At 37.7% G+C, this 24979-nt stretch overlaps 1 protein-coding gene across 2 annotated transcripts; it reads left to right on the forward strand.

The window, feature by feature from the left end:
- The first annotated feature begins 246 nt into the window (after positions 1-246).
- On the forward strand, positions 247-13335 carry LOC139698462 (pleckstrin homology domain-containing family A member 3-like). Of its 2 annotated transcripts, XM_071597345.1 has the most exons (7): positions 247-275; positions 973-1064; positions 1279-1395; positions 1891-2034; positions 4507-4641; positions 11210-11379; positions 12573-13335. In XM_071597345.1, exons 2-7 carry the CDS (start codon positions 1025-1027, stop codon positions 12717-12719), a joined length of 753 nt encoding a protein of 250 aa, XP_071453446.1. In that variant the 5' UTR covers positions 247-275; positions 973-1024; the 3' UTR covers positions 12720-13335. The 2 variants fall into 2 exon arrangements, with proteins under 2 accessions (XP_071453446.1, XP_071453451.1); XM_071597350.1 differs by lacking the exon at positions 247-275 and having other exon boundaries at positions 955-1064.
- Positions 13336-24979: the final 11644 nt, after the last annotated feature.

Below are 24979 nucleotides of genomic sequence, written 5' to 3' on the forward strand. Positions count from 1 at the left end.
CGGCATCATGCCCAAAAAGGTATGATGAAAAAAGTAATCAGAATTAAATGGACACAATAGGAAAATATTCAAAGCGAGAATTTTTTTACGAGTATTAATTCACTGGTAAAGCAAAATTGATTTAAGCCAGTTTAAAATGGGCACAAAAACATCCGCTTCACAGGTAGCTCCTGTCGCCAAAGAATTATTTCATTCTATCTTCGAGTGCGGAGTTACCTTCCCTGCACTCCAGGCATGGGCCGGAATAGGTGTACCTATAGGTAAATCATCTTTACGTAAGTATCATACATACGCATCACTCTTTTTCTTAGCTATTTTTCCCTTGTGGAGGACTTAAGACATTAAAGTGTAGTTATTCCTTTGAAGAGTTATTAAATAATTCATATCTAACATTAATGACTTCTATATTTATTTAACGTATGATTTCGAATGCAATAATAGCGATTTAGCTCTTAAGTATTTACGAAAGATTGTGCTTGCGGTAAGAAGGAGAGAGCACCCGAACTTTCAGTTAAACGAGCTATAATGCCTTTGTATTATTCTATATTCATTACTGTCTCTTTTCTCCTTTCCTCCTGCATCATTTGTTCTTATCATAACCTATTGGATTCCTTAGTTAAAAATGGTTACAAGGCCTGGGAACTAAAGCAGTAGCTATCCCTCTTCGATATATACCATGCAATTTGTGAATTAGTCTTAATTTAAGTGAAAGGAATACATGAAACGACAGTGAAAGCGATTCCACTTTCCCTTAGCTCCGATATTATTTTTGCTCAGGTCGTTGCCTCCATTTTTTATTATTTTGATTCCCTTGGGTACATACTTTTCAAAAATCATTTGAGAGGGCAATGAGTTATTGTAATCGGACAATATACTCATTCCGATAGCATTATTCTGCTCTTCACCAATCAATTTTGTAAGTTCGTGTTGGAGTCTTATAGATCAAGAATAATTAATGGCGCTTCGTTGCAGTGTTTTGTCTGGTATTTTCTCCAGCTGGGCGATCGCTTAATAACTTGGAAACATGGAGGGTGTGTTGTGGAAATGGACAAATTACTGGAATGGTAAGCCCGATTATTTCTAATCATAGATCATATGTTTTTTTCGGTCAGTTGAGAATATATAAGATGATCCTTGAACGTTCATTAATTACGCTCCAATTAAATGTCCCATAAAGCATTAAGGGTTTCTCACAATAAAATATGTTAACTCGGTTTACGTGGCATTGTTAGTGTTAAATAATTGGCATTATGTTAATTTTTTTAATAAATATCGCAGGTTGGCAAACTAGATGGTTTGTACTAGAAAATTGCGTCCTGGCATATTATAAATCACAGGACGAAGTGAATCAAGGATGTAAAGGGTCCATTAAAGTCAGTGCCGCAGAAATTATCGGTATGTTATGGTTTTTTATCATGCTTTATGTTTATCAAATACTTCACACCGTGGCTTTATAGTGAGTGAAGTATTTACTGTGGAATTGGTTGATACCTAATTGTATATATACTCATTATTACTCGCCTTAGTGATTTATATTTGTCCGATGTTAGAAATAGTAATTTTGTATTGTTTTAATGTGGTCGTTATGTTCGGATATTACCAATTAATGACATCTCGTTCAGTGTGAACTTGGAGTCATTTTCTACGCAATTGAATTAACCGTATGGAATGTTAAGCATGTTATATAATTAATTTCGTACCATGTTGTGTTAAGATTTTGCTTTCTTTTTGAAGCCCCCCGAATCTTAATGCCATCATATGATTAATTTAACTATATATTAAAGTAATTCTTGAGATTTCCATTTTGGTGAACGAATTATTAAATTTCCTGTCTTCATACCTTTGAGCAAAACAAACTGAATTTTGGCGCATATCTTCTCCATAATTCAGTTCATCCTGGCGGTGAAGGAACCCGATTGGACATTGTAGTTCCAGGTGAACAACATTTCTACCTCCGGGCCCCATCCTTTAAGGAACGGCAGCAGTGGTTGGTGGCATTGGGAAGTGCAAAGCAGTCGCATACCATCGGAGATGGTATGAACAACTTTTTTTTATTCAGACCTTGCCAGTGTGTTATTTTTTAAACATTTCGATGCCTGCGTAGCATTTTCCCTCTCATCGTAATGTTTGCCAATTAGAAAGTTAAAAAGGTTATTAGTTGAAATGGAGCCCCTCAGACTTCATATATTTAAATGAATGGAAGACTTGTGATTTAGGCTGTCAAAATTACAATTGATTGCACTAGTGAGGAATATATAGTTAACAGAATATTGCAGATAAAGTAAGCTTTCTATCAGAATAAATGAATATTTATACAGCATTGCAGTTGTTATGTAGATTTAAGGAAAAAGTTCATTAGAAGTTATGCATGAATTGTACTTTTCTGTGGATGTGAGACATGTCAATAGTAGCAGTGAAAGTGTGAGGAATATAAAATGGATACTGAGTAGTAAATGAAGAAATGCTTTAAGTGAGTGAAGGGGGGAGCCGTATGGAGGATGCTGAGAAGAAGAAAGAATCTAATTGGACACATACTCAAGCACAGTAGTTAATGATGACCAATGAATGAAGGAAAGTGGAAAAATTTCAGAGGAAGGCTAAGGACAAAGTGCATGAGATCGGTGATGAAAGATGTCAGTGTAAAGAACTGTCAATGAATGAAAACAATGCCATGGAACAGAAAATCTTCCTTTGATTAATACCAGCAATGATGAACCTACCACAAATTTGTTCATTGATGAATTTTCTATTGTCCAGTTAATTTTTTGATATTTTCTTATTCTCCTTGATATTTGTAAATTTCTGAGAAACTACCAGCAGCATAAGGGAAGGGCCTCTGTACCTAGATATGTAAATTCCACAAGCCATCGGGCTTAAGCACTAGGTGAGGGTGACACTCATCTCAAACCAAACTTAGGTTGATTGCTGTGGTTTTATCCTTTTTTAAACCATAATTGTAAGCAGAAGCAGGGTTAAATGAGGTAATCTGTTGGAGAAAAAATGCTTCCTAAACCACGTCTTTGATGAAATATGAGCATATACTTTAGGCTTTTCTGATTTTTTATGGAAAAAATAAATAAAAATGGACAGATAAAAGAAAATAACAGGAATGATGGAGAAGATAAATGACTTAATTTTTTAATGGTGGAGGAAATGTCAAAGCTAAATTCTAATAAGGAAGAGGATCAAGTGCATATTGAGACGTAATGGAATGCTGAAGCTGTGGAAGACTGTGATAGAAGATATAATTTAGGTTAAGTGGGGAAGAGGATGTGATAGAGTTGTGTATTTAGGTGTCATAAAGGTAATGACTGAAAAATCACAAAATGTAATGCTAATGAAATCAGTTTTGGACTGTCCAAAGCAAATTTCAAAATACTGAGTCTTCTATGATAATGATGAGAAGACAGAATGATTTGATAATTTGGAGGGTATTTGATTGACCATTTGATAATGAGGCAAGGAAATTAGCATGAAAGCACTGATGGTAGTTATTAATGCTTATGGTTATCTGGTCAGAGGTTTGATCATTATATGACTGCCATTACACAACTTTTGAGGTTAAGTTTTCAGGAGAGCACTAGTCAGTTAAAAGAGAGAAATATGTGTGACAGAGGATATCAAGAAGGCAGAGGAGAATTTAAATAATGAGTATTGGCACTCTATGCTGTAATGGCTGACATCTATAATCATGCCTGTAGATGGGCCAGCGAAGGTTGTTTTTTTCCTTATGTGCATGATGCTATGATAAATGAATAGGCTATCCACACAAAATTACTGATAATAATTAATATTAATCATATAACTTCCCATTCCAAGGCAATTAATTTCACACTTATAAACCACTGGCTATTGTTTCAAATCCAAATAAATAGGTCCAAACAGCCAATGTACTTCTTTCACTTCTGAGGATATCTGTATACTTTATAGAATTTAGAATGAAGAGATAAACGGGGAAGAGATTAGATAGCGGTGCTGCTACGAACCAATTCTAGGATTAATGTCCCATGATGATGAAAAATATGAAGTTATATCAGCTAATGGAGTATCCTTAAACAAAGTCACCACTTATGAGGCACACCTTATTATTCAGTTATTCATGCTTGGCGAGGTTTTTTCAAAATGTTCTCACCACTGGTTTTAGTTTTTAGTGCAAGTTTATAACTTCACCTTTATCTAAATAGCTCCACGATTTCTACTTCCTTTCATTGATTTATTTCTTTCATTTTGTTTATTACTTGGACTATTTTGGTACGGCATGGTTTATTTTATTCTGCTTTACATTCAATTTATCTATTCATTTTTAAATACTGACAATAAACTTTTTCATAAATTGTGTATGTAATTTATAACAAGGGTAATTTAGAAGGGATGGTTTTTAGTCGTGCCGTTTAAAAATAGTAGTCTGCCATGATGTCCCACGGACAGCTTAAGCTGATTAGATTTTAGAGAGGTATTGAAGGAAACAACTCGTGCAAGTTTTGATTAGCCATCTGCTATTTGTAGGACCTCCACCCGTTCCTTTGTCACTTCCATTCAGCAATGGAGGAGAGGCAATTGATGCAAGGCGGGAGAGCAGCGCTGGCAACCTAATGAGGAGTGGACGAAGAAGAACGTCATCCTCCTCAACAGCTCCACCTGGTTTGTAATCCCAAATATTTGTGTTTTCTTTATCTTTGGCATGTATTTTTACCAGGCTTGAGAATGAGAAATCAAAAAATATCAACCCCTAACTTAATTCATTTCACATCGGTTAAGTGAGAATCTTTTTTGCATTATTAAACTTTGAGATGTGATCTTGAGTCAATAAAATAACTTGATTTTAGACCCATAGAAAAGTTAATTTCAATCAATACATTAAATATGGAGAAATTTGGTCATAGAATGATGTGAGCACCTATAATCTTTAGTCAGTTAGTACAGTAATTAATGATAGAGATCACCCTTCTCATGGAAAACACCCTTGGTGTGTTGGAATGACCTGTGCATTCTGATGATCTCTAGAGCTGTGCTGGCGGGAGCAATGATATTTACTCCAAGTAGTAGGAGCAGCTTTACAGGAGGTGACCTACAGCTGAGGTCATTAGTGCCATTAGGGATGGAGGAAGGTTGAAGGGAAACCCTGTGTCGGTATTAGCCTACTCTTAACAAAAGTTCATCTGGGGTTTGGAATGTGATGGTAGATGAAGAGAGATATGCTAGTGATGTTTGGGGCTTTGGTTTAGGAATAAAGAATAACTGTGCGGAAATCTTGAAGTAAAGAATTTTGCAAGGGACAGTTTTATCATGAAAAATAATAATTTAAGCAACACAATAGGCATAGGTATTTACAGAAAATGTCCAGCGAATTGAAAAGATGTCTATTAGGCTATATTATGCCTGGGCACATTTAGGAACAGTGTGATTAATTTGAACAGCTCCCTCGGAATAAATGTGGATTTAAATCATAATTTAGTAATGATGTAGTCTCATGTCAGATTCAAAAGAATTAAACATGGAAGACTGTTTAAGAAATTGAATATAGAAGCATTAACAGGATTGACAAAGAAAGAATATAAGCAGGCTTTAGAGAAAATCATAAGTAAGGTAAGGGGGATGAGTTGTGGGGTCAAGGAAAAATCGGAATATATCAAAAAAGGGTCTTTGCAAAATGAGGTGCGTAGTGGTTGTTTTGGGGGAGAGCGCTGGACTACTGATCAGAGGCCCCGAGATCAATTCCCAGGCAAGCATCTCTGGGTATTTGCAGCTCCACCCAAGCTATGTGATTTTTTGGGTACCAGATCTTCCAGGGAAACCATAACCGGCACAGGGAAAGAAACTGGCCCATCTACCCTGATGTGTGAATTTTACACGCCATCGGGCTTAGTGCTGGGTGAACTCTACCAATACCTGCCAAACCGATCTTAGGGCTGATTACTGTGTTTATGGTTTTTGTCAAAAAAGGGGTATCAAAAGCTGCAAACAAAACTATAGAACTATTAAATTGGAAAAGGACAAGGAAACAATGGATTTCAAAATTAAATGATTCAAAAGATAGACGAGAGAAGGAAATGATAGAATGGAAACACAGAGATAGATGGAAGGAGAAAGGGTTGAATAATAAACTTCGGATGGAAAACTGGACGAAAGAAGCAAGGTGCAGTGTGAGGATATGGAAAATTTAAAAAGGAAGAATGAAATTGGTGTAATATACAGTGAGGTGAATGTACTGTCAGGAAGCACGAAGAAAAAATCTTTGCAAGCAATCAAACTTAAATCTAGAAAGTTAATAATTGAACGAGGAAGGTTCAAGAAAGTTGGAAGGAATATATAGAAGACCTAAGTGATAAGTCCAGAACGTACATTGCATTCAATAATAAAAACTAACAAGTTGAGATACAGAAAAAAGGTGTTGCAAAAAAAGTGTAAATCTGAATTATTTTTCTACATAGCTCCCACAACTTTCTTGGCACTTGACAAAATGACACAAGTTTTTCTGTGCCTTCTTCATAAAACATAGTGGCCTGCGTTGTCAACCATGTGGTAACATGTTCTGTGAGCAAATCATCATCATTAAATTTTTGACCATCAAGGAACAAAAGAGATGGAAGTTGCTTGGGTCATGGTCATGGTTGTATGGAGGGCAGTGAAACTGGCTCTGGCCAAAGTCCTGTGAACTTTTGATCTCTTGGACCCATCTCCTTACCATTGAATTACTCATTGCATTTACTTCATAAATCTTGCAAATCTATCAATGAATTTTGACTGGTTTAGTGTTTTTTTGCATTCAGAACAAGAATTTCAGATCTAATTTTAAAACGGTGGGATTTTCAATTAACTTTGCTATTCTAACCAAACCGTATAAAGTGTAAACAACAAACAGGGATCTCAAAATGGCATTATCTCCTTTTCTTTGACTCAGAGCAACTACTGGGCGTGCACCAAACTGCGATTGCATTGCTGCCTCAGCAAGAAATACAAATGGATCTTAAGTTCTGGATGTACCATGTATATGGTAAAGACATTAGGCCAGCAGTCTTAGAAATAGAAAAAGAATATGACTTTGATGAGGATATCTTATTTCCAGTCATTTTGAGTTGAATTAGAGGGAATTGAAAGGCCTAGAAATTCCCAGAGAACTGCGTGAAGGTTTAGGAAATTTATGAGGAAGAGTTTTTATGGACTAATTCGTAGAATTTATGAGGGAGGAATGTGGCCAGAAGATTTCAATAGGTGAGTGTTATTCTATTCCAACAAAGGGAAAGGCAACCATATTGAGAACTACAGAACAATAACTTTGATTTCATAGGCAGCATATATGGTTCTCAGAATCATCAATAAAAGGATAGAAAGCAGGAAAAATGACTACTTATGGGAGGATAAGTTTAGGTTCAGAAAGGGGAGAGGCTCGCATAATGCTATAGAAGTAATAAGGTCACCAAGAGAGATGTACATATGGTACAATCAGAATAATTTTTGTTTCCTATATTTTGGCTAGACATTTTGCTGGGGGTGAATTAGGTGCATCTGTATATTGCTGAATATAGGAGTAGAGTGGAGGGATAGGAGACTTATTCCCAACCAATACATGCCTCAGACTGCACAGGTTCCTGTGTTGGATGGAGAGTTTAAATGGGCAGTATTAGAAAGGGGAAGTTGGGCATCCATTATCACCTTTGTTTTTCAAGTTATTTGTTGAGGAAATGGTTAGAGAAACATTGGAAAAACTCAAGATGGAAAATGACAGTTTGTGGGAAGTTGATAAAATCACATTTTCAGATGAGTTAACTAAGTTTGCCTGTTAGCCAAGGGATTGCAATCATTGCCAATTGCATTGAAGAGCCAGCGTGATAGGCGTGGGATGAGAATAAATACAAACAAAACACATCTTATGAAGTATTTGTGAAAGAAGCAAGCTAATTAATTATTAAAATAGGAGTTTATGAACTTGAGCTGGGGGATCTTATGCAGTATTTGTGAAAGAAGAAAGCTAATTAATTATTAAAATAGGAATTTATGAACTTGAGCTGGGGGAACAGTTTATCTCGGAAGTGGTTTGGACTTAAATGGTCCCAGTAATCCAGAATTGCATTAGGAACTAGCTTTCACAAGAGGAAGGGAATTGGTAACAGGAATGTTGAGTATGGATGTGAAAAACAGTTCTTCTTAGCATTTTTATGGAGTATGTTTTTTTCTGAAACAGTGACATGGTAATAGTAGGAAAAAATTATTAGGCAATTTTGTATTGATTGGATGTTGAAAAGTCGTTGAACATTTTGTATAAGCTGTAATAGTTTTATTATTTTAAGTACTGAGGTTAAGAATGGGTATCCTGAATATTTTCAGAGTTAATTTAATTTGTTTAATTTAAGTTGGATACTTAAAGCTGGATGTGCGGCTTAAGGCCATTTTTACTGTTCAAATTTTAATCCAAGAAATGCCATTTTTTGTAAATTTAGGTGCACAATACACCCTGAAGGACATTGAGTAACAGATTATTTTTTTCTGTGATACTGATACATTTTTAGTGTGGCAGTAAAAAAGCAATGGATATTGGAAATCCTTCATCAAGAAAAAATATCCTCTCTAAGTTGTGACATTTTCATAGAGTTGTTTTTTAGTCCCCAAAGAAACCCATTTTGGGAATTTTTTTCAAATCAGAAGGGCATTGAAATACAAAATCCTTTAAATAAAATTTCAAATGTAATTTCAAAATGAAATCACCTTGTTGCTGGCAGAGGTTGATGAAATACAGGACTTACTCAATTTATCAATGCCCAATTCAATTGAGAAATGGACCCCATCAGTGGCAGAAAATTCATTTTGGTAAGTTAAACTCTTGAAAACTAAGAATCTTGCTCAATGGTATTGGAACTCCATGTAAAAGAGAGTAATGAAGATGGAGGTCAAAAAGGGGAGGGAGAGAGGGGTGACCGGAATGGGTAATGGGGATGAAGATTTTATACTGACGTGAAGGTAGGAAGGAGATTAGAGGCTTATTTGACGCAGTCCAAAACAGTAATAAATTATTCATTGAAGTTTAATGCGTGCTTGAAAACAGTAAAATGCATTTATTTGGTGGGAAATACAATTTAATTTGTGGTGTCATTTTTCAGGATTACTTTGTGGAAGCAGTCCATGACTTCAAAGGATATACTATATATTTCCATATCATATATTTATTAAAACAACAAAGGTTCAAATGTGTACCATTAAACTTTGGGAATGGAGCTCTTAGTGTCGAGCAGATGTTTCGCAAAGTTGGACTTATGGTTTCCAGTAAGCAAACAGGCCCCATGCTCCTTAACACTTTTGTTGAACATCTTTCAGTATGGCCCACTTACACCTTAGTTTATGCACTCCACTTTTTTCCAAAAACAGAATTTTGTCTTTTCAGTCAGAGAGAATGTTTTTAATGTTGTTTTTATTGTAAAAGAGAGTTTTCATTTTATGTTTAGGTAAAGATTTGGTCACACAGAGATAGGGGCCATAAGTATGTGAATCTATGCCATTTTGCTTGGTTCTCTGTGTCAGGAGTGCTGCTAAAAATTGTTTAGCCTATTGCCAATTTTTCTAAATTCTTGTTATATAATATTTCCATTAATTTCTCACTACCCATTGTTTACTGCAATCTGATCAATGGTTGCCAGTTTTCTTTTTACTTGGTATTAGAATGTCTCCTGAGCAGTGAATCATTGAATGGTAGACTGCTAACTTGTGTGGAAAATGGTGTGTGGATGTAGAATGGATAATCTGGTCTGTATATGTCTTTTCTGAAAATTGAAAACTTAAGCTATTTATGATTCTTCACAAGGACTATATCATGAAAGTTCAGTGAGGCATTAATTTCTCTTTCCATGGTGGAATTTGTTGACCTGTCTAAGGAGCTTAAAATTTGCAAAAAATCATCTAGTTATCTCTTCTAGGTACTGTGGCTGACCATGGTCATCTAGGTAAATCATCTAGGTACTGTGGCTGACCATGTACAAAAAATATTGTCTACTTGCTCAAACCAAATTAGAATATTTTTCACTAAAGGTTCCCCCCAAAGGGAATAAGTTCTGCTCCACATTGATCATGTATATTTCAGCTAGCAGTGAAGATTAGGGTCATCCCATTGCCAAGCCTTCCTGTTGTTCAAACTTATTTTCCATCGAATTTGAAGTAGTTTTGTGAGAGACATATTTTCAAACCTTAGCGCAGTGCAGTGATCACTGATGGTGGAAGAGCCTTCTCTATTAGGATGTCATCTGAAAGATGAAGGATTTCTTTTCTGGGGACACTAGATAACAGGTTATTTACATAGAAGGATATTCAGGTACACTTGGGAGGGAGAATTAATGTTGCCAACTGAAGGGCCAGGTTGCTGGAGTTGGTGACACTATAATTTGGGGAAAAACCCAAGTGTTGCCTTAAACTTTCATTTAATTTCTTGACTAAATAAAATGTGGTTGGGGTCTGACACATTTGAAACAATGTGATGGATCAGAATGTTCGGTTTACGTGGCTATGGAAGGCCAAAAATGTGGAAATAAGGGGTTCATTTCAGATAAATTAAAACCGTTTTCCAACAAGGCTATTTGGTTAGATAAAAGTATATATCCTGAAAAATTCACCAGCCTCTCCCAAATGAATGAGAAGTGAAATCTGGGGATTGAATAACCTGAAAGACAGATAATGCATTCTTTTATTTACCATAGATCTGTTTCTAAAAGGTTATTCCTTTTTTTCTGGAATGTCATAAATTCATTTCTTGTATGTACACCTGAATATGACAAAAGAAGATGATGCATTGAAACCTAGGTCACTTTAGTAAATATTTTATGTGGAAATACAAAGTGAATCTTTGGAGTCATTTCAATCTAAATCAAAAATGATGAGACAATTTTCATTTGCTGAATTATCATAGAATGAAAAATATTATTCAGTTACACTATGCTCTGGTCATTTCATGAAATGTATCCCCCCTAGATAGCAGCTTTATGTGCCCAGTATCATGACTTATATGCCCTATATTCACTGAGTATGGTTCTTTATTTTGAATTTAGTCTCCACATTTAGTATAGGACTGCATTTGAATGTGTTCACCCAAAAGATTAGAATAATTAGGCATTACTTTAAACAAAAGAAAGGAGGATCTTGAACTTATGATTAGAAGAAGCTAAAAGTGAATATAAACTTTGGAAAATTTCTCATGGTGGAATAGTATAATTATAATTTTATTTCGAAGGAATCAGTGATCCAAAAGGTGTGTATGCAGCTTTAAGATCCCGGAGAGGAGAATTACGTCTGTACTGTGATCTGATAATCCAGCAAGTACATGAGATCCAGTCTGCTTCAACATTCATTAAGGATAATCAAAGTGCTGTCACTGATGGAACAGCTAAGCCACACCTTGAGGTAAGGTTTGTTTAAGGTTAGCCTCCCTTTCATATCACTACAGTGTTCAACTTCTTTGTGTTAAAAATCCTGTGCAATGAAATACCTTTTTTTTTTGTGTGTATGAGGGGGATCAAGATGGTGTGGGGGCAAACATACTGGCTTCCCACCCAGAGGGCCCGGGTTCGAATCCCGGCGGTATTGAATATTTTTCAGAGGTATCTCAATCCCTACTTGAGGTGCTTTGTGGAGGGTACTTGGAGGGCGCTGTCCGTCAGATGGGACGTTTAGCTGAGGACCCCTTGGCGCCTTTCGTAAAAAGTAGGCTAATGCCGACGCTGGGTTTCTCTCCACCCTTCATCCTTTCCTGTCCATCCCCTATCGTGCAAATGACCTCAGCTGTCGGTATCCTTTCCTGTCCATCCCCTATGGTGCAAATGACCTCAGCTGTCGGTCGCCTCCTCTAAATACTACTACCACTACTTGTGTATGAGTTACATCAATGCTTTTAGTGTGTCTTGCACATAACTTACCCTAATGTCCTCTTCCCCAAACCCCAGAAACAGGCTTTTAACTAGGCTGTGGTGCCAAATGATCCAGAAATAGATACTGTAAATACCCATGTCAACTGGAAATTTCATTTAAATATCTACAAAAGGAGATTTGGAAACTGAAGTCAAAATACCGATGTATCTTTCTACTCAATTTTATTTGGTACAATTAGTTTCGATGCATCGACGTCATCCTCAGGTAGAGTTAAACATGCAGGTCGGTTATATATGTATGGTGGAGGTGAAGAAGGGAAAGGGGTGGCTGGAATTGGTTGAAGTTGGTGGGGGTGGTTTATGGAGGCAGGGGCCGTGGACGATGGCAAGTGGGGAGGGTAAGGTCCGAGTAGAAAGGAGATGGTCAAGAAGGTTCATGGTTTGGGGTCACGAGGCATTTTCTTAATGAGAAAGAGGTTGTTATCAGTGGGAATATCTTTGAAAAACAATGTCATTAAGGATATGCCCTTTTTCCACTAGCCTTCTTTTCTCCAGCCCTTCCAATATGTCCATTTTACTCCCTTTTTCTACCTCCCTTTTACTCCCTTTTTCCCCTAAAACTAGTACTATGAATGCATACACTACAAGATTTATTGAATTTGGGAGTTGGATTTTGTTAGTCACCATCATTTTGGCTGTGACTGAACGTGGCTTGCTATTCTGTTACAGAGAATGCATGAGGCAGCATCCGTCCTTGGCCCAACATGTGACTCATTCTTTGAGGCACTTGAGGAATGCCTTGAGACAGTTTCTCCAAATACATCGCAGCACCCACATCCACTAACCCACTCTGGGTCAAATCAGTCATTCCACTGAAACTTGATTCCTGATGGGAAGATGTAAATTTTTAGTCATCTTTCTGTTGATTACCAATTTGTGTGCAAGAGAAAAGATTTAAGTGAATGAACGCCAAAGTGACTTTATATAAAAATATATAGAATTATATATGTATGTAAAATTATGACCCAGCGGTTACCCTCTTTTATATATATTTTATTTCCCCTGCCCAAAGAATATTTTTTTTTAATGTTACCAAAATATGTGAGTGATATTTCTGCAAATAAAAATGTTGACCTTAACAGGGTTGTTTATATCTTCTAAGCTTTTGCTGCAATTTATGAATTAATTTTAAAGGTTCATAAGAGTATTATGTACTTAGCATGATGAGAAACCACCATAATATCTCATCAACTCCTGTAAGTCATAATAAACGTGTTGTACATTGTTTTAGTGACATTTATATGTCTGTCTACCTGTGGATTTTTCCTTCTCCATGTCATCCTATTTTGGATGTGATAATGAAGGTGATGGTCTCAATAAGTTGTGGAGTGTACCATAAACTCAAGTTTTCTGGTTTGTTTTGGCCAAGAAACGGAAAGAGTTTTCCTGTGCAGTTGATTCCTGTATGAATGAGAATAAAATTTTCCACGCTGACTAATCTTGTCATGGCAAAATTATTTTTGGGAAATGACCTTATCTACCTGGGGTAAAATTTTTACTGTTGATGGTGACTATCATTACATACCATATTTCCTGGACCATAAGGTGTAATTTTTTGCTTCAAAATGTGCTCTAAAATCAATCTGTATGTTATAGGCTGAGATTATTCAGGTATAACGTATAAGATTCAAGACTATTTGCCGGGAAAAATGGTATTAAGTATATTTTCACTATCAGGCTTTGAAAACGATTGCCTTTATAACAAATTTTAATGACTCTCTTTTGAGCCAGTGGTAAGCAATAGAATTTAAATATTTCGTTGACTGTACTTTGTAAAAAATTTTCAAATAGATGATGAATGCATACAATATAACACATATATTTTCATCCTGCATGTAGTGCTGTCGTGAAGTTAATGCACATTGGGCTAATGAGAATGTTGCCCCTCTGCTACAGCTAACTGACCTCGTATCAAATTGGATTTAAAGAGAGGAGGTTGTCATACAATATTGTATTTAAACTTGAAAGTCATTAATTGAGACTGTCATAAAGTCTTTTGAAAAATGTGGAATCATCCATGCGCTAAATAGGAGTGAAGATGACAGTGTTTTAGGAAAGTGACAATTCCAGGAGAAATGATTGTACATGAGTTAAGAAGATGGGATAATGAATTTATGGGATTCTGCACCAAATAATCATTGATATAGTTACTAATTTTGTAATGTGAGAATTCCATTTTCTTTGTTTAAAGTGTTAACATTCAAATACCGTTATTTCCCATCGATAACGCGCGCGTTATCTATACGAAAATGTTCAGATGATCGAAAAAATTACGATGCGCGTATGTAATGAAAATTGAAAGATTCCAAGCATTGACGTTTTTTTACACACAAACATCCGATATAGACGTATTTTCGCACACTATATAATTTTTACGCGCATATATATATACAGATGCGCGGTCTCTTTACACATTCAAGATAACTATGAAACCAGACCAGAACCCCATTTTGTCTGGGCGTTTGCCCTATCTTATAAAACTGCTTCGGTGCGACATCGTCCACCCCTTCAGCTGTAGTGGTTGTACAATATGCACATAGGATATAATAACGAACGAAAGTGTAAGTGACGAACGTACCTTTCCAGTGTTAGTGAAGGAGAAGTTGAAAGAAAGACCACTAGTGGGTTGGCAATTGGCCGTAAATTAAGAAGAGAAACTTAATTAAATTACCTTAAATTAAGGGCTGGAACATGTTGCCCATTAACACGTCAACACGACGTAACATATTTACTAATCCTAAATCTTTTAAAATTAAACATCAAACTATAACTCTAGTCTACAAACTACTTTTTTTTCTGTTTTGCATAAAAATATATATATATTTTTTTAACTTTAGCTTTTTTTCAATCTTTTATCATTCATTTTTTTTCTGTTTTTTCTTTTCTTTTTTTTATTTATTATTATTGTTGTTTTTTTTGAGAACCATCTTTAGGCATTTGGTTGCCCGACAAGCCCGCAACATTGGTTCGAGTCGGGGCCAATCGGCCAAAATGTTTTTTTTTTGGCTACATGATGTAATCTACTTATGATATGATTACAAGTAATAGTGAAATATTTACAAATTGAGAACCCTTGTTTAAATACACTAACAAGTATTGTAATACTTAAAAATAAAGAATAAGAAGTAAAAGTCATAGGAAAGAATTCGGTTTTGTTACCGAAATATAATTTCTTTTGGAAGTCTGTAGCTCGGACGGCGTTTTCTGTGTAGGGAGTAATCCCATATGTTTTTTGTAAGCGTGTTACGTGGAAGGGACCTCTCGAGTCGTTCAGCTTGCGCTCGAATGAAGTCGTGTACTTTAGGTATTTTGTGTGCGTTTCTGATCTCCTGCATTGGCACGAGTTTACTCTGGTTTGTGAGGTAGCGAAGTGTTTTATTATGGAATGTTTCTAAGCGATTTCTATCTGTTTTTGTCGCGTTTCCGAAAATTTCGCAACCGTACAGCATCCTGGGACGAATATAAGAAAGGTAGAGTCTAATCTTTGCTCGGTGCGTGAGGCGCAATTTGGTGCACAAGAGTGGGGACAGAAGTGCTCTTGTGCCCATTGCTATTTGTAAGGCATTCTGTACGTGCGTGGCCCATGTCAGTCTGTAATCGAAATGTATCCCTAAGAATTTGTGTGAGGATTTCGTCGGAATACGCACGCATTGAAAGGTTAAAGGTTTTTTTGGGAAATAACTTCGTTTTCTCCGAAAGTCGACAACAACACTTTTCTCGGCATTAATTGTGACTTTCGAGTCGACGGTCCACTTTTCAAGTAAAGAGAGGTGGTTTTGTATCTTTCGGAAGGCACACGTGCCGCTCCAAGATCTTGCCGCGATAGCAGTATCGTCGGCGAACATGAAAGTTTGAGTTTGTGGAGAAGAAGGGAGATCATTAACGTAGCAGTTGAAAAGCACAGGAGATAGTATGGCACCCACGCCACAGTTTATCTGTTTCCCGGCTGACAGAGCTCCGTTTTCGGCGACATGTATAGCTCGTGAAGCGAGAAAACTTTGGATCATCTTGATGAGATGTATTGGTACCCCGATTTTAATTAACTTAAATATCAATCCATCATGCCAAACTTGGTCGAATGCATTGGCCACATCCAAGAACAACACCGCAATGTGTTGGTTGCTCTGCATGCCGTGGCTGATATACTCTGCTAGTCTGAGTATTTGCAGGGAGGTGGAATGTCCTTCCCGGAATCCCATTTGTTCCGGTCGTATTACGTCGTTGGTCCGTAGGAAGAGGTCTAGACGGGCATTCAAAATTGATTCAAACAGTTTTGAGATAGAGGAAAGTAAAGATATAGGTCTGCGGTTAAGAGGAATTGTCGGGTCTTTGCCTGGTTTAGTAAGCAGGCAAAGTTTTGCTATTTTCCAGGAATCTGGAAAGTAGCAAGAGGAAAGACAGTTGTTAAATAAGCCCAACAAATGACGAACGGCCGGCAGTGGCGCGTTCTTTAAATGCCTGTTTGAAATGTCGTCAATACCCGGGGCTTTTTTCGGGTTCAAATATTTAATGGTCATTCTTAGCTCCGTCTCTGTAACTGGTTGGAAAGGTGGAGTCGGAAGGAAACTTAGGCTACTTACAGCAGCTTCAGCCTCCCCGTCCTTCACAGTTCTTGGCCAGTCGTTTCTGAGAGTCATGGTTCCCTGAAATGCGTTGGCGAGGATTTCTGCCTTGTCGTTGGCGTCAAAATACAAGTTGTTGTCGAGCCTATGACCACGCCAAAGCCGCCCAGCCTTACCCAGCTCGGTCTTCCCTACTCCCCGGTGCCTGAACCCCATTCCTCAAAAAGGGTTAAATAAAGACTCATAAACCAAATACTACTGCATCATTTTGTGCTACGCTCTCGCGGCCGCCAACTACGCGACATCCTATGCATAGAGAAATAATTCATATTTTACACTGTTATTCTTCTCTGCTTATACTGGGTCGCACCCAAAAGTGGTAGGACTGATTTTTTTACAAGAATTTTATTGACGATATACTTACATCGACTTAATAATCTTCAAAGTATGCTCCTTGAGCTGCTACACGCTAAGTATAACTTTGCTCCCATTCCCCGTACGCCCGCTGGAAATTTTCTTTGGGGATGCCGTTGATGACCCTCGTCGAAGCATCTTGAACGGCTTTTATCGAGTCAAAACGTCGTCCCTTGAGCTGTCTTTTCATCAGGGGGAAGAAGAAGAAGTCCGGTGGTGCCATATCGGGATAATAGGGCGGGTGCGGCACCGTGGCAACGCCGTATTTGGCCAGGAGCTGTCTGACGACGAGCTCGCCATGGCAGAATTTTTGGCACCATCTTGGCGCACACCTTGCGCATGGCCAAATCCTGTGAAATAATGCGTTAGACGTTGGATGCAGACAGACCCAACTGGTCTGCGATTTCTTCGCTGGTTAAGCGTCGGTCTGTGTTCAGCAGTGTCCTCACTCTTCCCACATTCGTGTCGGTTCTTGCCGTCGACGGCCGTCCGGAGCGATGGTCGTCTTCAACGAGCTCCCTACCCTCTTTAAACAACTTGTGCCACTCAAATACTGTGGAACGGCTTAAGGCAGTGTCCCCATAAGCCTGCTTGATCATATCGAGGGTCTCAGTTGCCGTCTTCCCGAGTTTCTCACAAAACTTCACGGAATAACGTTGCTCTAAATTCAGATTCATTTTGTTTTTCGACGCGGACAAAAAACTTGCTTCACTAAAAGCTGTGTCCTCACTCAACGACAGCCCGCAGGCGACTGAGGTTGGTGTCGGTCTGTTGCTAAGAGCCCCCTCCAACTTACCCTGCCAGGCAGACCCCCCTCCACTGCTCCGTTCGCGCCAGAGAAAATCAGTCCTACCACTTTTGGGTGCGACCCTGTAGGTATTCCCTATTGAAATATTTATACAGAATTTTCTGTTGAAAATTATATAGTTAATTTCATTACCATTGCATTTTTGTGTCTAAACTTGTTTGTTTAGTATTTATATTGTATCAGCTCTGCTAAAATATTTTATTACAAATGTCTGTATCAGTATGGCTATCTTGGTTTATTTTTTTTTTCATTGTCATTTTCTACTTTATTTCTTTATAACTCTATTTCACTTAGTATATCAAATAGCCACTATGAATTCTTAAAGCAAAACAGCTAACTAATGTAGTCTATTCAAATATTTCATTCCATATTTAATCATAACAATAAGAAGGAGAGTAGCCATTGTAAGAATTTAATAATATAATCAATAGATAATGGAAGCTTAAATGTGAGGTACCCCTTAGCAAATTGTGCCAGAATTACTGCAAAAAAGTGTAATCCATGGACATCTTCCACATAGGGAGCGAGCTGAGCAAGGGACATGCGGTTGAATGTGGGACTTGACATCCCTGATTCCGTCAACTTTTCATGTTATATATTTAGTACAATAGTCATAAAGAATTATAATTATCTAGAAGTACGAAGTGCTTATGGTGAAAAATCATTTTACATACCACTGGTTGGTTTAGGATAAAGTGACATATTCTATCAAATTTTGTATGTTTGACATGCAATTGTAAATCTACAGTGGTTACTTTTTAAAAATTTTCGCCACTTAAAAAAATATTTTAGACGCTAAAAAAAAATCCTGGGTTGTAAAAGAAAACTTGAGCTGAGAAATTTCCCCCTTTATTTTTGATATTTCAAAATCTGAGTTTCCAAATGTTCATTATTGTAAAAAAATACATTATAAGCAAGAATTTTAAAATTAATAGAAAGATCGAATCTCATTGAAAACTAAATTTACGGGAATAAACTTAATGGTTAAACAAGTGGCAGCAGTATGCACTCGTTAATTTTTTCGCCGTGAAACTTTGAAAATGAGCGACAGTTTGTCAACATTTAAATTGCTCGTAGAATATATCGTGCAAAATTGCCGACTTACGCGCGTCTTTTAATGTATAAAGTTCTTTTCTATCAGCAGGGCTCGCAATTTAAAAGCATCAGCAAGCTAAAAAAATGGCCAATTCTGCTCTATTTTCCAAGTTGCAAATCATACTATGGCGGATAAAAAAACTGCCACAGCCTATTTTTATGTTCATATGATTACAAACGACTTTTGATTTAAGTATTGTCCTTTAGCTTCCCTTCTGCTGAGTTATCGAGGAAAAACTGAAAGGTAATTTGTTCATAGTGAACTACACCGCTTATGACGGCGCAAAAAGATATAATTCTAAATGTCATTCAGAGCGGAATTAAACAAAAAAAGTATAATCGTAACAACTTCGTCAAACATATTTTAAAGCCACGCTGACTGGAGTAGGTCAATACGATGGAGTCCTACAGTGGCCGAGCGTCATCGTCTTTGCGATCTTGTGACGCAACTTTTATGGATGCCACTTTGAAATCATGAGGTCGTCGCTGAATCATAAAAAGAAATATCGGGAATTTACCGATGGGGCAAAGTTTGCTGTTGTCACCGTCAGCTAAACAGAGGAGTTTGTCACGCTTGCAAACAATACTCCGACGGTTAACTGAATGACGTCTAAGGACGCCGAGCTCGACCAATCTGATCAGCGTTTTCTTCAATGATTGCTTCCGAATCCCCACCAGAATTTAAATGATTAAGTACTTGCTGCCCGATATAATCATCTTAAGTACTTATTTTTTTTCTTTTCCCAAGAATACCTCAACTCTTTTTCTTTTATGCTCTCGTTTCGTATCCCATGTCTCATTTTCTGTCATTATTTTATAAAGTTTTTCACAAAATGTTAGACTTAGTGGAAAAGAATTTGACGGATTTTTTTGATTCGTAATCCAGAGGCTCCCAGTGACTGAATCGGCCGGCGCATCAAACCCTATTTGGACGCGGCTAGGTTACATCAAAATGAAAATCGTCGATTTCCTGGCACGTGTGTGCGTGGCTGTCGATCATTAGGCGAGTGCCTAATGATCGACAGCCACTGGTTGTACACCTCTCCTCACGATTCGAGAAATGGTTGAAGCCGATACTTTGTGGAAATCCATTTGTAACACACGTAGAAAGACTGAAAGACTTTGCGTTTCCACAGAAAACCTCCCCACGACACTAATTACTGGCCTTCGGATCTGAATCCCAGATTTTCTTATCTCAACTCACAGCCATATGGCCCTCAACTCATAAATCTCATTATATAAGGGTTTTGCAAAACGAGAACGCAGAAAGGAAATACTCCGCGGCCACTTGTTCGATCCCATATCTCGACGAACGTCAATGTCGTCCACTTCAAAAGTGGCTGAACAAGGCTGACATTCTGGAAGAAAGAGAGGAAAATGGATGGGGCCTCCAACACCAACGACTTTTTCCCCTCCCGTTTGCTATGCACTCTGGGATATCTCTCGATCTAATGCCAAGCGGTTTCCAATCCGAATTTTTTTCCGAATTCTCGCCACTGAAACGTTCTGAGTCATTCTCTCAACGCCTTAGGGAATGACTAATCTTGGAGTAAAAAAAGAAAATCAGAATGTCATCATCATATTCCTCTTGACCGACGTCCAAGGCATTAGTCCTGCTGAGAAGCCAGAGAGAAGAGCAGCTTCCGACAGTGCACACCAGAATCATGTAAGTAGGTGCTGGAGAGTTGTTTTTTTCCGATTAGTAGTCTGTCAATAGAATTAAATTTATATTCTTTAGAGTAAAATTTACCTTCTGTGGAATAAATTGTGCGCTGTGTAATTCTATTTTAAGGCTATTTTATGGGCTTTTCAAGTTGAATGCCACTGTTATGCGTTCATGTTTTAGGAAAATAGAAAACAAAGCCAAAAAAATGTCTTCGATACTGTCTTAGATCTTTTTACACAAACTTACCAGCTCATATGTAAAACCACTGGCAGTATAATTACCATCTGCGACTTCTTTGATATTACCTGAACGGTCCATAACCTACTCCGCAAGGATTCTGGGATTATTTCTCTTTACCGAAGGTCACACGGGAATGAATATGAATGTCAGGAAAGAGGCTATAGTTGATCAGGAGAGTGGTTTGCATTTATATTTTGCTTTCAATTTTAAGTCGGTTTCTTCGCCTTCAGTCTTCATCATAATACTTATTTCAACTTCCTGCCTTTTTTGTGATTTGTTCTACGAAAAAAAGCCGAGAACTGGGAAGAAAGTGAACAAGAGGGATCAGTACGACGCGGTTGCTAGCATACTGCCTTCACATCGAGGGGGCCCATGTTCGAATCCTGGAGACAGATATTTTTCAGTAGTATCCCGATCTCTCCTTGAGGTGCTTTGTGGAGAGCACTTTGAGTGAGTACGCCGTCCGTCGGATAGGACTTTAACTGCGAACCCCTTGGCGCCTTTCGTTAACATTAATGCTGACGCCGGGTTTCTTTCCACCCTTCCTCTTTTCCCATCCATACGTAATGGTGCGAATGATCTCAGCTGTCGGTGGCTCCCATAAAAAAATCCACCACTACTACAGTGAACAAGGAATAAGCGGTAGTACGAGTACTAGATAGGCAATTAGGGAGAAGGTAGTACTGAATAGCAGGTGCGTGATAGTATTCTATTGATAGCAGTAAAAATGGACCTTATCTATCTAGTGGAAATCTAAGAGTCTAAGAGGCGAAGATACGTGTGGAAAATTTTGGGTGAAAATTCGGCTGGTACCTACCAGTCCTGTTATCATAGTGTTTTATAGGAACTGCATTATCAACTCACATAGCTTCCCGGGAGCTGATGGAGATTTGCATCATAATTTAGTTGTCATGAAATGCAATTTAAAATTGAAAAGCATTAGGTGTGGCAGGGTACTTATTTGGAATTGTAAATCTTTGAAATGGAGTTCCAAGAAGAATTTAATAAATATTTAAATCAGGATACTGAGGTGGAAACGTGGGGAAGGTGGATGCATCTTAAGAAAGGGGATAGAGTGGACAAAGATACAGAAATGCTATACGATTAGCGAATAAAGAAACTGCCAATTACAGGGAAATTTTTAAGGGGATGGATTAAAGAAGGAAAAATACCATTAAACATGGAAATACATGGTATGCTCCAAAAATAAGTAGAAGGATATTTTCCCGCCGACGCGGTCGGTCAGAGCGATTCGTGGCGGGAAAGGTGGTGATGGTCGGTGGCCCCCTGTCAGTTCCCTGGCCGTTGTCCAGAATTTCTGAAGTATTCAGAACTCTGAAACTATTCTTATTATACTTATAAATATTTGCAACACGCTGTGTAACTGAATTGACTTATCACGAACTTATGGAATGAGGGCCTAATTTCGGGGGTACAAGATTCATGTTTTGATAGAAGAAAGTCCACCAGCGTTCGACCCTCTTCAACTGATCCTTAGTAAACATCTATTTTGCTTTTTAATGGAGTCAAACATTCCGAAATAGTATTTTATTGCAATAATAACATCGAAGATGTTGTTGAAGGCGATCGAATTATTGTACAACTCGTATTCTTTGACAGTGCCATTCCGAAACGAATATCAAATTTTGAAATTCTCATAATCGTATGCACACCTACGGGTACCTCCGCTAAGTTTTCTGTTTCAGCATTTTATTAGCAAAAATATATTATGGTTATGCAATATTGGAAATCATAAGCATACATTTAAAATATAGTGGTAAACCTGACTTTTGTTCCAAACTATTATAGATGCCAACAGTAATGGAAGTCAAATATCCAGACCCAATTGAAAGGTTTTGACTCACACAACAATCCGAAATCTTTTCGCTCCTTTAGGAGTAGTACTAACTAAGCATGTTGCAATTGTTTTTAACCTGGCATTAAATACTCATTCCTATTGAAAGCGTATTGAATGGTGCATATCTCTATAATAAACACCTGGCCGTACCTTGCAGTAATCGGGCTAAAATAAATTTGCAGCCAATTGACTGCAATATATTTGTCTTCTATGGTATACGTTTGTGCTGTAGTATCCTCGTAATATTTTTCTCCTCCTTTTTATGATTCACTCTGGAAAGTGTGATTTCAAGGCCACTTGAGTTACGTCGTTTGAAAAAAATTCAGTCTCCTAATACAGTTAATTTTTGAGCAAGAAAGAATGATTAGATTGTCTCGGAGATAATGAATCGGGCGTATTATTTTTATTTACCAATAAACCGAAAATAGACACCCCGCCTTTTAAATCTGATTCTTTATCATGAAAAGAAAAGTCGTAAATTCCGAGCCCTAGGTGTAATGAAACCCATCTCGGCGGGAATCTAACCCGCCACCTCTGGGTTGGCCCACTCCGCCACCGGGAATGGCATTTCTATACAAGTCATCGTTTTACAGGTACGATTCAGAGCTAGCATACTTAGATACCTATTATTGGTAGTAGTAGTATTTAGGGGAGGCGACCGACAGCTGAGGCAATTTGCGCCATTGGAGATGGACAGGAAAGGATGAAGGGTGGCGAGAAACCCAGCGTCGGCATTAGCCTACTCTTTACGAGAGGCGCCAAGGGGTCCGCAGCTTAACCTCCCATCCGACGGACGGCGTACTCACTCAAAGTGCCCTCCACAAAGCCCCTCAAGTCTACTTATTATTCATATAGCCTTTCTGAACTGCACAAGGCACATATGGCCTTACCGTATCCACTTACATACGAGCATTCAAACGTTGCCTTCCGAATACGTAGTGGAATATTGCTTTCCTACTAATTGTGTTTCACCACTAATCAATTCTTCGCCTAAAAGTTTACGCCAGGAAGTTGAAACTTCTGATACCTCTCAATAAAATCTTTCTGTTGATGAATAAAATTTACATATCGTAGACACCATGGTTCCATGACCACCAAGAACGCCTCCGTATTTGCCCAATGGAAAAACCGGCTGGGTAATGGCTAAGGCTTTTTGGGTTCGTAATAACACAACGTTGCATTCTTTGAACTATCGCAGCCACGAACTCACATTTTTCACATCCAGGACACCATCAACGCGTGTCTCACTCAATTGACATGACTTTAGATGGGCGTTCAACCATGCAAGTGGGGATAGGTATCTTGATAAGCAAAATGTATCAGGATCGGTTCTCAAATTTGTATGTTAAATATTCAAATCCCATTATTTTTGTCATACAGCGTCCTGCAAGTTAGTAAACATGATTAGAAAAAAAGCGTTCTTCCCCTTTTCACAATATTTAATTTTGGAAGTAATTTATTATATGTAAACGATTGTTTTTAGAGAGCATGTAAATAGTCATGAGGAGACCAAAAACTGCCCTCAGATCATCCAATATTTACATATTTCAAACAACACATACAACGGATCAATTAGAATTTAAGTTTTTAGATAAATCTCGCTCCTTTATCAAACTGGGTTTATATCCAAATTTGGCCTTTGAATTTTACTTCGAGAATCTTCTCGAGTGCCCTCTAGGCTACAACTCTTTCAAACACTCTCGGAGCATTAACGACACGCCGTGAAAGCCATGAGCGGCTAAGTGAGCTTATTTCATCATAAAATGGTGCAAATTATCATGAATATGAACTATTTAAGAATTGCCAGCGAATCAGATTACTCCTAAAACATTTATTAGACTCATTTTCCATGAGAAAACCGAAATATTGAAATTTTGTGGAAGTCTGATCTGTCGAGTCACACACTACTTCCAGTCGAGGAAATAAGAATAGTGAAGAACTTGAAACTTATTGTTTCTTTTATTAGTTCATGGATAACTAAGAAATTTGAAGGATTGGAAATTGCCCTTTTGATATTTTTTTAAGTTTGGAAACTTAAATTATAGCCTTGGTGAATTAGGAATTGTTTATGCATGCGGTTTACATCGTCGGTGCAATGATTATAAAATTGAATCATTGGAAAGTTCACCTAAGCTTTTATTGCGCATATTGCATGATTCAAAAATGATTGCAATCTGGCTGCACAATTGAGGTAATAGTGTTTTCCATCTGTGAATTGTGGTAGATGTAGTCTACCTCAAAGGTATTGCCATCGGAAGATATCTTGTAGAGAGTTTTCAAAAGTTTAATTCATAAAAAAGTTTTGCATGTGTAAGGATTCGACGATAAATGGGAAGGGGATGTTTCACCCTTCCCTTTTCTCCAGAAATTAGACCCTAACTGCAGTAGACTGTGCTTTAACTTCGTTTTGCTCGACCCAAAAGACCGAGTACG

This window comes from Hetaerina americana, unplaced genomic scaffold, assembly GCF_022747635.1.
Source record: "Hetaerina americana unplaced genomic scaffold, ioHetAmer1.1.p SCAF_10, whole genome shotgun sequence".
Lineage (NCBI taxonomy): Eukaryota > Metazoa > Arthropoda > Insecta > Odonata > Calopterygidae > Hetaerina > Hetaerina americana.

Bases quoted from the DNA above. Each gene is read 5' to 3' on its own strand.
- LOC139698462 (XM_071597345.1), top strand. From the start codon at position 1,025: ATGGAGGGTGTGTTGTGGAAATGGACAAATTACTGGAATG. The intron at 1,396-1,890 runs GTATGTTATGGT...TCCATAATTCAG, and splicing joins CAGTGCCGCAGAAATTATCG to TTCATCCTGGCGGTGAAGGA. The intron at 4,642-11,209 runs GTTTGTAATCCC...TTTATTTCGAAG, and splicing joins CTCCTCAACAGCTCCACCTG to GAATCAGTGATCCAAAAGGT.